General features: G+C 37.5%; 1 protein-coding gene across 2 annotated transcripts in view; it reads left to right on the top strand.

The window, feature by feature from the left end:
• Nucleotides 1–9,367, top strand: part of Pcdh7 (protocadherin 7) — a 450,933-nt gene extending 441,566 nt beyond the window's left edge. For both annotated transcript variants that reach the window (XM_004656106.3, XM_004656105.3), the window contains exon 4: nucleotides 5,058–9,367. In XM_004656106.3, coding sequence (XP_004656163.1) covers nucleotides 5,058–5,434 — 377 coding nt within the window. In that variant the 3' untranslated portion in view covers nucleotides 5,435–9,367. The remainder of the gene's footprint in view (nucleotides 1–5,057) is intronic.
• Nucleotides 9,368–16,435: the final 7,068 nt, after the last annotated feature.

Genomic DNA, 16,435 nt, shown 5'->3' with positions numbered 1-16,435 from the left:
AGGGGAATCCCACTGACTGAAAGCATACGATAACTTTCTTAGATGTTGGAAAACACAATATTTAATAAAAGTAAAAAGTGATACTACTTCTATAAAGTCTACCTTTGTAATCCCACACACAAACTTGCAGGACATTTGAAGTGTATCTTCTATGGAAGAAAGAATTTGACAGTTTCCAAATTTCTGAACAACTTTTCTGTTTTTAAAATAATCAGGGCTAGAGAGATGGCTTAGCGGTTAAGCGCTTGCCTGTGAAGCCTAAGGACCCCGGTTCGAGGCTCGGTTCCCCAGGTCCCACATTAGCCAGATGTACAAGGGGGCGCACGCCTCTGGAGTTCGTTTGCAGAGGCTGGAAGCCCTGCCGCGCCCATTCTCTCTCTCTTCCTCTATCTCTCTTTCTCTCTGTGCCTGTCGCTCTCAAATAGATAAATAAAAAATTTAAAATAAATAAATAAATAAAATAATCATAATACGTGTCTGCACAATTAAAGTAAGAAATATATACTCAAGGAAAAAATACCATTCCACTCCCACCTTTGCTTAATAAATCACATCATAATACAAATTGCATTTGTTAATCATTGGCATTGCTTTTGAAGATTCATTTCTATCATCAAGACTGGAAGTTCTGATTGCTCTTGATGACTTCCTTATAGCCTTTCTTGATTATTTTCTAAATTTGATGACAAACACAGCAACATGTCTCAGCCAATTAGGCTTGTCAACTTCCACTGTGGTCCCCAATCAAGTGTTTGATTTTGGAAATGACAGCAGATCCTTATTAAAAATCATACTTCTTGGAATGAGATGTGGCAGCTTGCATGTAGATTATGGCAGAAAAGAGAAGTTGTCTTTTGTTAAGAGCACTAGGAGGAAAACATGTTTAGCAAGAAAGACTCTAGATTATGAAGTAAAATGGAAGTGGAGAATTGTACACTTTACTTGGAGTTAATTGGGAAATGAATGATTCTGAATGAATATAGTTTCTTTTGACATACTAGTAGTCTATGAACCAAAGTTAAGCAAAGGGTCAGAGGAGTTGTTAGATCATCAGTATAGATTTCCAATCTGTTTCTCAATGCATTTCAAGGAAACCAGAGAACAAGAACGATCAATTTCCAACCAGAAACACAAATATATCCCCCAAAAGCAGCAGACTGTGCAAGTAAACTGACACATAGTGAGACATAAATAAACAGAGAAATGATGAGAAATAATTTTGGGTTAGACAATTTTGGGAATGACAACCACATTCATGAAGATGGTTCCTAGTTCAGTAACTAACTTCCAAAGTTGGATGTGTACTTGATAAAAATTCTCACAGGAAAAACTTTGAATTTTTTCAGAAAAATAAAAGTTTAGCATAAGAGATATGTCTGACCTTAAACTTTGCATTTTTAATTTTCTTCTGTGTTTATATCAACTTTAACTACTTTGATAGGATATATTCCCAAAGAACTTGCTGTTTGTTTGCATGAAACAACCAGATTATGAAAATCAAATTTAAAATAAAGGTTTGCAGGATTTTTTTATTGTCTCGCTGTAGCCTAGGCTGACTTGGAATCTGGAATTCACTCTGCAGTCTCAGGGTGGCCTCAAACTCACTGTGATCCTCCTACCATGGTCTCCCCAGTGCTAGGATTAAAGGCATGTGCCACTACAACTGGCAGTTTTCTTGTTTTTGTTTTTTTTTTTTTGTAGTAAGAGATGTAATAAAGAAAATTTATCATAAAAGAATATTATTTTCATTTGATGGTAAAATTAAAAGGAATTGTCCATTAATCAGACAGAAGCATGAATATCTGCAGTAAAATTACCTTTGCATTTACCTTGAGGAAAGCTAGAAGTAAATGCAGATTTCCCATGGTAACTGCTGGGATTTTCTTGTGAAACCTCAACACACAGCATAAAATTCCCTTCCCAAGGGTTAAAAAAAATTAATGGACTGTGGCTGAGAGTTGCCACATTGTGTATAATGCTTGCCACATGTGCATGAGAACCTGAGTTTGGTCCCCAGGACCCATGTGAAAGAAGCCAGACGTGGTGGCATGCGCTTGTCATCCCAGGACCGGGGAGGCAGAGAATGAAAGATTCTAATATTTGTTGACTAGTGTGTCTAGCTGAGTCAGTGAATTCCAAGTTCAGAGACAGATTGGGTCCCAAAAAATAAGGTAAAAAGTAATTGAGTAATACATCTGATACCAACCTGTGCCCTGCCCATCTACCCAAGTACACATGAAAGCTTACACACATATAAATCTGCACATAAAATGGTCGTGGTGGACTGACACATGTCAACATTTCAGCTATCCACTAATTAAGGAAAATAATTACCATCAATTTTTAGTTTAGAACTCTTGCAGAATAAAACTTTATTTTTTTTTCTTTTTTAAAAATTTAATTTATTTTTAAATACAGGCAGTTTGGTACCATTGATGAGGCTCATCCATGACCTACCCCCTCCCAATGGTCCCTCCTTGTTAATGTAAATGGGTCATGCACTGTGCAGTTAGCCCGCAGTTATTGGTACGATAAATGTCTCTGCATATCATGACCCAACATGTGACTCTGACATTCTTCCCACAAAATTTCCCTGAGCCATGTTGGGTTCATTTTTGGTCTGCTTCAGGGCTGGGTGTTGGGGGCCTCTGAGGCTCTGGCTCTCTGATTTGGTAGGAGTTGATTTTTCTCTGTGTTGGTCTCCTTCCCCTTTGTGCTAGTATCGGGTTCATCAGAAAAACATCACCCTTGCTTGTTTCGCCAATTGTCCTTAGTTTCAGTCGGGCCCCTTTTGAGACATGATGGGGCAGCTCTCTCCTTAGGATCTGCATTTATCTGAAAAAGAGAAGCAGATTCTCCAACAGAGAGTAAATTAGCACCTGGAAAATTGAGATAACACTTACTTTTTTGATAGTGTTTAATAGGTGTAGGCCCTTGTACCCAATGATTGATGGTAGCTTGATATTGGAGAGTGGGCTTATGTTTGGATATGGTTCTGACTTGTTTCCCACCTCCAGCTATGGGTCCCGTACTACTGAGGGGATCAGTTAGCCAAATCAAGAGCAGTTGATTCCCCACCATGGTTGTGTGCCACTATTGCACTTGTGTGGGCATCACCCCAGGTTATTTGTTGCTGCTAATTAGGTTAGACCATGAGTTGCTTGGACAGATATTGGTCATTTCCCCCTAGTCGCCCATGTAGCACCTTCTGGCACTAGACACGCTGACTGTCTGGGGACTGACTTTCTCCTGGCTTCCAGCCATGCCATTCCATTTTACGTGTCAGCTGCAAATGGAGTCTTCAGCAATAGGGTCTTACCACTGGCCTTTGGTGGATCATCAAGTACTCTGACAGAAGTGTGTCATTCTTTTAGGAAACCTTGTAGATTTCTCTGATCAAAAGCTCATTGTGGATGATAGCCCCATGCTGGTAGTGGGGGTTACATTCAGTGCCCACTAAGAAAATGAGGGAAAAAAAATAACTAATGTACAAGAGTTGGGGGGGGGGAGGGGGAGAGGGAGGGAGGAAAGATGTAGAAGATTTAGGTTAGACTTGATCCTACCCTCTCTTGTGGTTAGGTGTTTCCTGTAAGGGTCTAGTGAAGGTTCAGCCATTTGATCTGTCTTTTAGGAAGTAGAATTTTATGATACCATTGCCATTTGGGTCCAGATTAGTGTTTCCCACCCCTTTGACGCTCTTCCCTCGCTCCCCATCAGAATAGAACTTTAATAATACTTTAATAAATGTTAAATTGTGAAAGGTGGTATGGAAATAAACGAAAGAAAGCTACAAGTATGTTAGGAAAAATGTAAAAATCCCTTGCTTCCATTTTAAAACAAGTCACTGTGTGGAAATGTTTTGGAAGGATTTAAAATTTGTCTGTCTTTATGTCACAAATCTTATGTAAAATAATATTCATATGTCATGCATTGGAGTTATGTCTTACAATTTTTTATTATGACAATATATTAAACTGTAAAAGACGTTAATAAAACCCATTCTCTTAAAATCTGTTGCAGTGAAGGAGAACTATCTCTGTCTCTCTCTGCCTCTCTCCTTCTCTCTCTTACACACACAAACACAACATAAATCAAAGCTCCTAAAAAGGTTTTCAATGTTAAAAGAATGTACAATCATTCTCCAAAGACAGCTACAATTATAATTTTATGCATAACAGTAATTCTTCACTATAATATTTAATCTTGCACCCTAAGAATTTTTGGAAAAGATTTGGCTTTTAAGAAATGAAATATATTTCCCATTGCATTGGGAAACAACATTAATTAAGAATATGTGGCATTTCATCATTCAGGAACTTAACTGCATATACTCAATACATTACACTTCAGATTTCCACTGAGCAGATTTGTTTCAAATGTTATTTCCACTTAACTCTCAGGGTGTGGCCTACAGCACATGTTAAGTCATTTGTCATGGTGGTGGGGAAAAATATGTGGGCTGGGGTGTGGCAAGTGGTGCCATTGCTAATGTCCTCAGACCTTTAGCCACTTTGTCCTTTACTTTTGTATTTTTTTTTTAACCATATAATGTGGTGTTCATTAATTTATACTTCTCAGTCACCTTTGTGTTTTAGAATGTATTTTAAATATAAGGTTCTGCATATTTGCATATCTATGAATAATGTATAAGCAAGAAGAAATCCAATTGGCAAACGCACACCATTTCCCGGGATAATTTATGGATACAGAAAATGGTCTTTCTGGATTTAATATTTTTTTCTTATTGAAGTGGAAAAAAATTTATATCATAGAAATATCCATATGTACTTAGCACTTGAGCATATCTGCATGGGCATGTCCCATATGAATCACAAATGTAACTGGTGTTCTACATACTTAAATGTATCATTTTCTCTTAGCTTTCCTATTATTATTATTATTATTATTATTATTATTATTATTTTTGCAAAACCTTATCTTTAATATATATGCAATGATAAGTGTCGTGTGGAGTGCTGAGCGGCAGGTCCATGCAGGTCAGGGAAGCCTTTGGATGCATGCACGACGCGCTCACGGCTTCTTCTGCTTGATTTCAGATTCGAGGCCTCTTCCAGATGTAGCTCTGACTGGGAAGTGCACCCGTGAGTGTGACGAGTATGGCCACTCGGACTCCTGCTGGATGCCCGTCCGCACATCCCCGGAGAGGAAGAAGAGCCAGCCCAAACTCTCCACTTTCATGCCTGTCGATGAACGAGGAAGCCAGGAAAAGCTGGCCAACGGGGAGGCCGCCATCATGGGTGACCGCAACAGAAACCTCCTGAACAAAAAGTTGACCTCATCCTACGACACCTTCAGCGCAGCTACTTTCAGCAAAAATGAGGAAGCCAACCCCGAGGATATTCCCCTGACCAAAACAGGGGAATATAAGCCATCTCCCGTCAATACTCTCACTAGAAGAGAAGTGTATCTGTAGGCACCAAGAAGAAACAGCAGTGTTCCTTTGATGTGGGAGGAGAGTGAGGGGAAGAGAAATCTTTACAGAGCAAAACCATTTAACCACAAAGAGGGGGCTACCAAAGACACAAACCTTTGCCTGCCACTTCTGCCTCCAGATCAGGCCATTAGTGAATGGTTAGCCTGATTAAAATGTACAATATAGAATCCATTCTTGGTACTTGCATGATCCCCAATACCTACTCTCTTTTCCCTAGCCCCCTTCCTCCCCCCTCCACAAAGAAAAAAAAAAAAGATGGTTGCAAGTTTTTGTTTTGTTTTTGTTTTGGTATTCTTTTTCGTGGCAACAAGCCTGATTAGCAGAACACAATAGCCTCATCATCCCTAATTGGAAGCATGATTTCAGTCACTTTGATTTTGTTCGAGTATCATCTGGCTGGTTCATAAAAGCAGGACGAGTAAAATATATTAATGAAATATATTTCAGACATACCATCCAAAATATATTTCAGACATACCATCCAAATACAGTGATCACCATTAAAGGTGATTCTTGAAAATAATAGCACCCTTCTATATTTGATACAGTCCCTATATATAAACAGGAGGGAGTGTATGATGAAAAAAAGCATTTCTGGAAGATACTGGCCTTGGAATTCTAACAATCGCTAAGAGGAAAAGAGTACTCAGTGGGGATTTTAGTCCCAAACTGCTAGATGTGGTTATTTTGTTGAGGTCAAGGGCATCAACTTCAAGTCCATATATTCACTGGATACGCAGACACATTTAACTATGTATATCAACTCCACTAATTACGACTTGCAGATTTTTTTTTTTTTTTTTTTGGAACAGAACCAGTCTTTTCAGCAAAAGGTGAATGGTGATGACATTATGGGACCAAAGTTCATATGGAAGATGAGAGATGCCATGAAGTAGATTTGGGCTTGACATGGAAATCCACTCATGTACAAAAACAACCCATGCCAGTATACACGTAGAAAGACTCAAATGCTAGTTTACTTTACAGTGACTTTGCCTGTGCCCAAAAACATTGTTCTTTTCAAATATGTTTAATTTGAACCCTCAGAAAAATGAAAAACTTATGAGACATATTTTTCATATAATAAGGAACTGATGGAGGTTTGAGGTTAGTTTCCTATAATACTGTCAGGGAAGATTCCACTTTTTTATATTCATATTAATGGGTAGTGGACTAGAAAAAGACATGCTGGTATAAATGCTCTTAATGAGTCTGCTATTGTCATTTTAGAATTGCAGCTACTCTTGCTGGTCTTACTATCATTTCAAATCACAATGGTCTCTCTTGCTTTTTCAGTGCACACTTCCGTGCAGCACAAGTGTATTAATGTTGAAGCATTTTAAAACTCACATTTAAACAAGGCAAGACCATACTGGACTTGTCTTTAGTGAAATTTCTATATTATTTAATGTTTGTCTTAATTCCGGTCTGAACATGAAAGAGAAGAGTCCTGGACGTAACCTTTCTCACAGTCTGTGCATCTCAAAGTTGGAAAACACGGACTTTTTTCAAGTCTAACAGAACATGCAAATTTTGAGCCATTTGCTCTATGCAAGATGATTTCATACCATTGCAGCTTAAGCTGGGACACTCAAAAGAAAGTGACAATCCATGAACAGAAAAGGGGATAACAGGTAAAGAGAGCAAAAGTTCTCATCTCTGAATGTTTGGAAGTTGGTTAAGGCATAGCCTTGAGGGCTTTCTAGAAAATTGTAGTCATAATGTAGCTTTGGGTATTTTCATGCCTTGCAGAGTTTCTTAGTCTATAAGATGAAGCAACCTGGAATATGGGTTGATAAATCACTATAGGTCATCAAAATACTTATCTTGGAAAAATACTTCTGTTTGGTGGGGTACTCTTTTGGGATCATTTCTTTATTCTATTTCTTCAGTGGGGTTTCATTTGATGTTAGTTTGTGTGTAGTAGGTAGGATGAAAAAAATGTAATGGAAACAAAAACATGGGACTAAAATTTCAATAATTGAACATATTTATGTTTGATTATAATTTACACTATGGAAAGATGCAATTCTAGTACTTTGTTAGGAAACTGCATTTAAGCAGTTTTGCCTTGTATAATCTGTAAGTACCTATTAAGACAAAATACTTCTAAAGATACTTATGAAATGTATACATATTTTTCTTGCACGTTACAAAGGAAATAATTGCATAACACAGCTGTTCAACACTCTTTTTAATGCATTCTTTCTTTCTTTCATGGGACACTTGAAACCATTAGATAGCTCATTTCACTCTCACTTAAAACCCTTCTGTGGTCTATAAAGCTAATACGGGTCACACTGGACCTTCAGATGAATTGGATCCACATTCCACAATGATGTTTGCACCACTTACAAGACATCCATGTCATTGTCATTTAACTCGTAAACTTCTCATTAGAACTAAAATGGGTGTGAAAGAATAAAATTCAGTGTACTGTAAGTATTCACTGTAATTCTAGTAGAATTAGCTATCATAACATGTTTATTATATAATGAGCTGGCATGACACAGAAATATATTTTGTGTTTGTATGACTTTTATTTTGAATAGGTTAAATCTGGAGCCACTCCATATATAGAGTGCTTTTGAAAAAAAAAAAGAAAATAAAAAAATAAATAAATGAGTGAATGCAAATTAAGCAACTGTGCCTTTTATACCTGATGTTATGGTGAAAAAAAAATGGTTGTTGGGTTTGGACAATGAGGGGAAATGGGCTATTCCGAACTTTTTTGCTTCTGTATATTTATCCATGTTTATTTTCTGAAAATAATAGATAGTATATGAAAAATTTGCCTTCTAGGAAACTCAGATACTGGACCAGTCTTAAATATTGTTCATTCATAAAACAAAATTAAGGCATTGATATGGACTGCTTAGATCTCACTGGAAGGTGTGATCCTTGGCTACATAGCACCATGAGGAGATATGATCAGGGGAGACATCAGGCCATTTTGCAAAGTAAATTATTGATTTAGATATTTTATTGTTTTGTTTATTTTTAGTTGGTCTTTCATTTTTCATTGTACAGTATATGAACAATTCATGTTTTCTGTACACAACACTCTTGAGGACTTTTGCATGCATTATCCATTGGGACACATTTACAAATTCATTATATAAATTTCTGTGTATTAAAATATCTGTAGCATCAGTTGAAAATCTGCTACTCTGTCTGAATTTCCAGTTATCACTGTTGGATAGTTTTTGACTGGCCTTCTGCCTGAGTTTCAGAAAACAAGGGAGGCATTATTTTTATGGGTAGAAGAACTGACACGGTACTGAGGGCATCTGTCTGAAAGGCTACCCTGGGAAGCTGGGTTATAGGAAAATAAAATTAAACACATAGGCCAGAAGAAACCACCAAGAATCAAACAGCCATCCAAAAACAGTTTTGAGAAATCTAAAGACAGATGTCATTTTCAGATTTCAGTGGTAAATAGATGCGTTCTTAAAAAAAAAGTAAAATTAAAAAAAAAAATAGACAAAAAGAGCTTAACTGGTCAGGAATAGAGTATATCTAGTTATATGACCCCGGCAGAGGAGTGGTATATAACATCTGGGGGAGGCATCATTTTTTTAAAGCTACCTAGGGTTTACTTTCAGACAACTTTTCCTACATTTTAAAGCACTTGCATTCAGTGTGGTACGATCTGTCTGTAATGTTAAGTCATTGACTATTGTTCTGCTACTTGGTTGTTGATAGTGAAGCAGAGAACAATTTCTCATCATTTATTATGAGTCACTATGCACGCAACTATGCTACACATGGCGAAATGTATGAAAACACTCGTCCAACTATTTATGAAATACTTTACATAATTTAATTTGCTTTTGTACAGTTTTATGTAAATAAATTGCTTGTCATTTTTGTCTCTACAAATTAAAATATAACATGGTTCAAATGCTTTCATACTTGTAGGTGTACTTCTGTGTGAAAAGACTGGAAGGGAACTGAATATACCTGTATCATCTCTCTGGTTGCAGATGGGTTACTTGGTGCTAAATTGTGGCAGAGCAATGAAGATGATGGAGCCGCGATTGCAGATTTTGGAAATGCCTTGGATAACTGTCACATGACTTGCCTTGATAGTAGAATGGAACTATGGATTATTTGTTTTCATGAAAATAATTTCCAAGACAGTTGCCTATGTAGCTTAATAATTTTAATGTACATGATAGCATACTTTTTTTTTTTTTTTGGTTTTTCGAGGTAGGGTCTCACTCTAGCCCAGGCTGAGCTGGAATTCACTATGGAGTCTCAGAGTAGCCTCAAACTCACAGCAATTTTCCAACCTCTGCCTTCAAGTACTGGGATTAAAGTCATGTGCCACCATGTCTGGCAAGAGAGCATACTTTTAATAGTAACATTGATCTTTCTTTCTAGTGGCTCTACACAAATTTACAACTAAGATAAAATTAATTTTATTTCAAAAAATATGTTTCTTATTTATTTATTTCCTAATTGTGGGACTCAAATCAGGACTTTGCACAGGATATTCTTCCCCTGACATCCCCAGTTTGTTTTTAATCTAAATTATTGACATTTTTTTAAATTATAGATTTAAACAGAATATTAAGTGAGGTATAGCTCAAGTAACTTAAAACCCAAAAGAGAAATTTTACCTTACCTCTTTTTCTGTGGCTGGATTTTCTATTGCTTTCAATCATTTATTGTTTTTTTTTTCTATATTTTTAACCTTTGTATTGCTATGAGATCATACCCCTGACTATAGGGGTTATCTTCTTTGTTTCTTGGTTGTTATCTGCTCAATCTGCTCTCCTCTCTGACCCATGAACTGTGACCTTATGACTCCCTCAGAGATTTGGACAATTTTTCCACGTAGTCATGTATTAAGAGGCATGTGTGCCATCTGACAACAGAACAATTAAAACTTAGCTAGGTGAGAATGTAGATCTGGGAAAGATTCCTGCCTTAAAGTTTCCATACTGTTTTTCCTGCTTTCTTGAAAATTTTCACATTTGTTTAAAATGATGAAAACTCCTGAGTTAATGATATCCTAGTAAGTAGAGTTTTTTAGTGGTAGCCTTCCTTGTCTAACAAAGGAAATGGGATAAAGCATGATAAGGATGTACCTCAAAAGGGCCCCAGCTGAAACTAAGAATAATTGGGGAAACATGCAAGAATGTGGTTTTCTTGGCAAACCGGGAACCAGCACAAAGGTGAAGGAGATAGACACAGAGAACAATCAACCCCTACCAAACCAGATATCCAGAGACATAGAGGCACCCAAGATCTCAAGACGGAAGCAGACTTAATAGGAACCCAACATGGCTCAGGGAAATTTGCAGAAGAGGGGTGGAAAGAATTTCAGAGCCACACCTTGGGTCATGACACACAGAAACTCTAACCCCACAATGCATGACCCAAATATTCCAACAAGGACAAGGACGGTCCTGCTGGAAGGGGGAGGACAGGGAGGAGGCTAACTATGGTATCAACTTGAATGTATTCACTGACTACAAAAATAAAATTATATACAAAAAAAGTCTATCTGGAGGTGTAATGGGTGAAAAAGGGCATATCTTTCCACTTTGCCTTTCTATTTATCTAAGAATAGAAACCAAACATCAGTACATACATAATTCAATGGAACATTACATAAAATTAAAACAGTTTGCCTAAGCACTCCATTTAATGTTAGAAGGACATATATTTGAATTTACCCTGAAATCACATTCTTAGGGTTAAAAATGATTTTATAAAGTAAAGTGAAAAATTTCAAACATGTAAATATAGTGGTATTTACACATAGACCAACAAAAATTGCCCAGCACTGAAGCAACTTATGGGTGTTAGAGCCTCAAAGTGAATGACCTTCTCTTGGCTAAATGCAGAAATTGTCCTTGGAGCTGTAAGTAAAAACATACACTATTACAGGTCCCTGCCCCCTTAGGGAATCCCTCCTGCAGGAGAGAGGTGAAAGTCAACTTCTCTATGGCAGTTTCAGTTAGGGATAGGTGCCCAAAGACAGAAACCAGTGTCATCCCGCCTTGGCAGGAATGGAGCCTCTGTCGGATCCAATTTCATCTACAATGGCTGCAGGGGACCCTGCTGCTCCCACAATCTAGCACAGTACCAATGTGGGCTAGCCTTTGGGTCAGCCTCTTGAATCTGTGAATCAAGTCTTCCTCTTAAAGACATTAGATTGACAATAAAAGCCATTTTTAATTGACTACAAAAATGTATCTTTGCTCTCTCTGCCCTGTGATCTCATCCGTCTGCACACACACATGTCCATGTCTCCTTCCCTCAGCTATGATGAAATGGAGAGGGGGCTTCCCTGTTGGTCTGTATGTTTTTCTGCCTCCCTTTTGTCTATGTCATGCTTGGTGGTGTCTTCTCACTTTGATAACATGTATGATTTTTTTTTTCTTTGATCTCCTAGTCTACAATGTGTGTATTTCCTCTAAACTCTAGGGCTACTATTTCCTTAAATCTCTGGTCCTCTACTTGTATAATTCTTCTAAATATGGCGAGAGAGGAGTAGAGTTAGGCTGACTGGACTCCAGATGGTGAAAAGCACAGGAAAGTTTGTTTTTGCTAGAAACCAAAGATGATCTGACTTCTTAACTCTTGCCTAGTGCCCCAGACCTGTATTTCCACAAACAGGCAGGACTCCTCCTTGGAGGAAGGTCTTTCTTAGGATTTAAACACTGTGGTTAGTCAAGTTCAGACCCCAGAATTTGGTGCCAGAGCTAATCTCTTCCTGAGATAGCCCCCAGCCCTAACCAACCAGCTGGCCCTCTGGTTTACCTGAGCTAGAAGACAGCCTACCACTGAAAGGTAATAAATGCCTTTGCAAGGGGAGGACAGGCTCTCTGACCATTTGGGAACTTCCAGCTGTGAGTTTTTCCCTCAGGTGGGCCTGGGTTGGCTCCACCTAAGCCCCAGCCCAGGTCCCTCTAGCCTTTAGTCGCCATGTGGGTTCTTTATCCCCTCCAGCTTCCCACATGGCAGGAGCTCCTTGAATTTCCTTTTCTCATTATTTTAATGCTTCTTTCTAGGCCCTCCACATGGGATCTTTAGCCATGTGGGTGCCTTTCCTTGGCTCTGTATTTCCTTCAGTAAACACAATAATTATCCTTCTCATTCTTCTTTTTTATTCAACTCTTTGATTCAAATTAGAAGTGAACCTGGAGCTTGGGGTATAAGGACTTTCCTGGACACTTAGCACCCTATTAGAATAAGATCTACTTGTATGTAATAACTCTTGATTTTCTTTACCACTGATTTCTCATCTGAATTTCCCAGTTTCTGCTTTGGTGCTTTCCCTCTGTTACCCTCCTTACACTCTTAACTTTCTCCTCTGTGGAGGTATAGAGTTGATGCTTTTATGCTTGGCTCCCACATGACTGCATGAATGTTTCCTCTAAATCTTTTTGTACGGGCTTCTAGATCCTATGTTCCATGTGTATGTTGAACTGCTCCATCCTTTTCCTGGATGCCAATTTTCCCTTAATAAGCCTCATGAATTATGCCTTTTCCCTAAATAAATTCAAAAATCCATAATTAATCCTTCTTGGGTCCTTTTATTACATAAATTCTTTGTTAAAATCAGAATAAGGACTCACAAATTATGATTCACTATTTGGGAGACCCTACCCACTGTCCCAAATTCCGCATCACTTCTAGTTCCTTCCTAGAAGGCCCTTCCTTCTCAGAAAATCAAGATTTCTGGGAACATTGTTCTTCTTCTGAAATTCTGACCCCATCCAGGCACTTGACATCAATGCTAGCTAGCTTGCGTCCACCTACAGGACTCAAATGAAAAAAACCCAATCTTGAGATGGGCTTTTCAAATACCTTCTTGCCTTCCTGGGCAAGGGCTCTGCTTACCTTCCTTCTCCTAACTTCTGGCCTTCTCAAATCCCTTCTTTTCTCCTTGAGCAACACCTAGCCTTGCTCCCTTGCCATAAACTCCCTTTCTCTCAAAGCTCTAAGCTATAATAAATCTTATCCCTTGGTGTATTAATTTCATGTGTCATGTTCCTAAGAATCCAGGGACACACCAAAATTCTCATATCAATATGTGAAGGTAAATTTTACTTTTATGAAATCATTCTTAGAATGACAATATTTTGAACACATATTATACCAGCATTAACAATTAGGCCTTCACTGGCTCCTCTACCAATAAAAACATGATTGGGGGGCTGGAGAGATTGCTTAATGGTTAAGCCCTTGCCTGTGAAGCTTAAGGACCCTGGTTCGAGGCTCAACTCCCCAGGACCCACATTAGCCAGATGCACAAGGGGGCATAGGCGTTTGGAGTTCGTTTGCAGTGGCTAGAAGCCCGGGCACACCCATTCTCTCTCTCTATCTGCCTCTTTCTCTCTCTGTCACTCTCAAATAAATAAATAAAAATGAACAAAAAAATTTTAAAAATATTTTTAAAAAATGATTGGGGGCTGGAGAGATGGTTTAGTGGTTAAGGGCTTGCCTATGAAGCCTAAGGACCCTGGTTCGAGGCTCAATTCCCCAGGACCCACGTTAGCCAGATACACAAGGAGGTGCACGTGTCTGGAGTTCATTTGCAGTGGCTGGAGGCCCTGGCGTGCCCACTCTCTCTCTCTGCCTCTTTCTCTGTCTGTTGTTCTCAAATAAATAAATAAAAATAAACAAAAAAATATATAAACAAGATTGGATAATTCAGAGGCAAGAAAAAGAAACTGCACATTTGGCTGAATAAAATGGTCCTTACATGGAGTGTATATTTGGGTAGGAAGAGCATGACTTACGCAGATGGGGATACAAGTATCATCATTTGAGCATACATCAACAATAACTATAACTTGTGTAAGATTTCTGACATTAAACCTTAATTATAGAAAACAACATAGCCTACTTTGTTTCTGCTACATCCCCAAGTCCTGACATATTCTGTAGGAATGTGCTTATTGTGAGCCTTAGCTGAGTAATCCATCTATCAGGTGTTGAGTTATCACAATTGAAATTCAGCTCAATTAAAACTGATCAGGTGGTTTTAAGATGACCGAAAAGACATTATTTGGAGCAAGCTGGTTTCATTGAAACTTAATTTATTTCTATCCTGCTCCTTCTGTTCTTTCCCTTCCTCTCTTCTTTCTCTCTCTTTCTTCTTTGTTTTTTCTTTATTTCTTGTTTCATTCTTTCTTAACTCTTTATATCCTCATCCCAAGAGCTTTGCCACTGTGCAGTTATTTCTGTATTTTTTCCCTTTCATAAGCAAACCTAGGCCCCCCAGGCTACGGTGATGTTGGTAGCAGCTAACCTACCACTAAAGGATTTGCAAGTCAATCAGCTTTGTTGTAATGGAAATATATCAACTACTTGAGCTCTAGGAAGGAGTTTGAAAGAAGACTAAACTTACATTTGTTTATTTTCTCTTATCTTTATCCCCTACTCCAATATTGCCTTATAAACTGCATAAAGGAAGGCCATTAACCAAGATAATATAACTTTTTCTAAGCTGCAGGGAATAAGGAAAGGATATGAATATAGAATATGGAAAGTTAAGAATAAATGCTTTCCTAAACTTTGTTTTTGCATGTTATATTTGTTAGATGTAATTTTTTTTCCCTGGGTTGGATTTATTGTGTCTGACTCAAACAGAAATAACTTTGTCTACTTATTTAAACTGCTGAGGGAAAATATAGAAGATGGTTAGTAGTTCATAAATATGAAAATTTCCCTGTATACACTCAGATTATTCGAAACAAAAAAATACAGTTCTCTTATGTGCAGTGTTAGTTTTGTTACTTAAAAGATTTAATTCAAATGATGAATTACTAGAAAGGTCATAAGAAAGATGCATTGAGACCCACAAAGTAATACCAAGTATGTAATCTTTGATATTAGAATTAGAATGGGATTTGAAAAATAAAGTATTAATTAATGGACTTGATTTTTAAAAAGTCCACTAAAGAAACACTTAAATAAGCAAGCTGGTAACAGAGAGAGATAAAAATAAGTTATTTTATTTTGGCAATTTATTTGACTGTGCATTACAGCACTTCATAGTAAGATTACAAGTAGCTTTATAGGATCATATCTGTGTTTCTCAAGTATTCTCTATACAATATTACATGGAAGAATTTTAGTGCAGTTTTATGTGTTGCTATAAAAGTTTGACCACATATTTAAACCATTTTATAGTACATTTATATAAAGGAAGAGAAAGAAGAACTGCTAGAAAGAAGCAACGAAATAGAGCAGTTAGCTAGATTATGATTATTTATTTAGAGTTTTAACACCTGCTTCTAAAAGAAAAAAAAAGCATATATATATACATATATATATGGATGTTTTACAGAGCCTACAGTACAGCTAAAAATACTGCAGCTCAGAAACACTGCATTTTCATATTTTATGTAGAATTTGAAACCACAAAGACATTGCAGACTTATAGGAACATGGGGATTCATGGGGATTGTATCACACTTGAATGGTCGTTGAGTTTCATTCATTAATCACCAAAGTGAGCCCATAGCAGAGTTTTCAGGAATGCTTCTCACTTGAAGCCGAATGTAATGTTCACATTGCAAAGCAATGTTCCTTCAGTGTGTGCACAACTGAGTTTTCTGGAGTGGAAAGATGTTTATTTTGCTTTGTTTCTTTGTTTCTTGTGTCTGTTCGCATTTCATTATGGTGCAAGAAACCTTCAGCTAAAGAACTCAAAATGTAGCACGTGAAACGTCCAAGGAGAATATATGGAGATATATATATATACGGGTCAAGAAACATTTCTGTAAATACATTGGTAGATACAGAATTTAATTTAACAAACATTTTTTCATACATAAAATATGTACAAGTAATAGATATTTGGGACTTTTCCCGAAGAAAAACAAAAGATATAGTGTACTTACTAATTGTTACAGGATTCCAATTCTAGGGTCAGGGTAGGCAGTTTCCCTAGCCTGTGAGTCCTAACTTTTAGATCCTTTTTCATTCCAACAAAGACTTGGGGAAACAGAT

This window comes from Jaculus jaculus, chromosome 11 (genome assembly GCF_020740685.1).
Source record: "Jaculus jaculus isolate mJacJac1 chromosome 11, mJacJac1.mat.Y.cur, whole genome shotgun sequence".
NCBI lineage: Eukaryota > Metazoa > Chordata > Mammalia > Rodentia > Dipodidae > Jaculus > Jaculus jaculus.
This window is presented reverse-complemented; position numbering and strand designations above follow the sequence as displayed.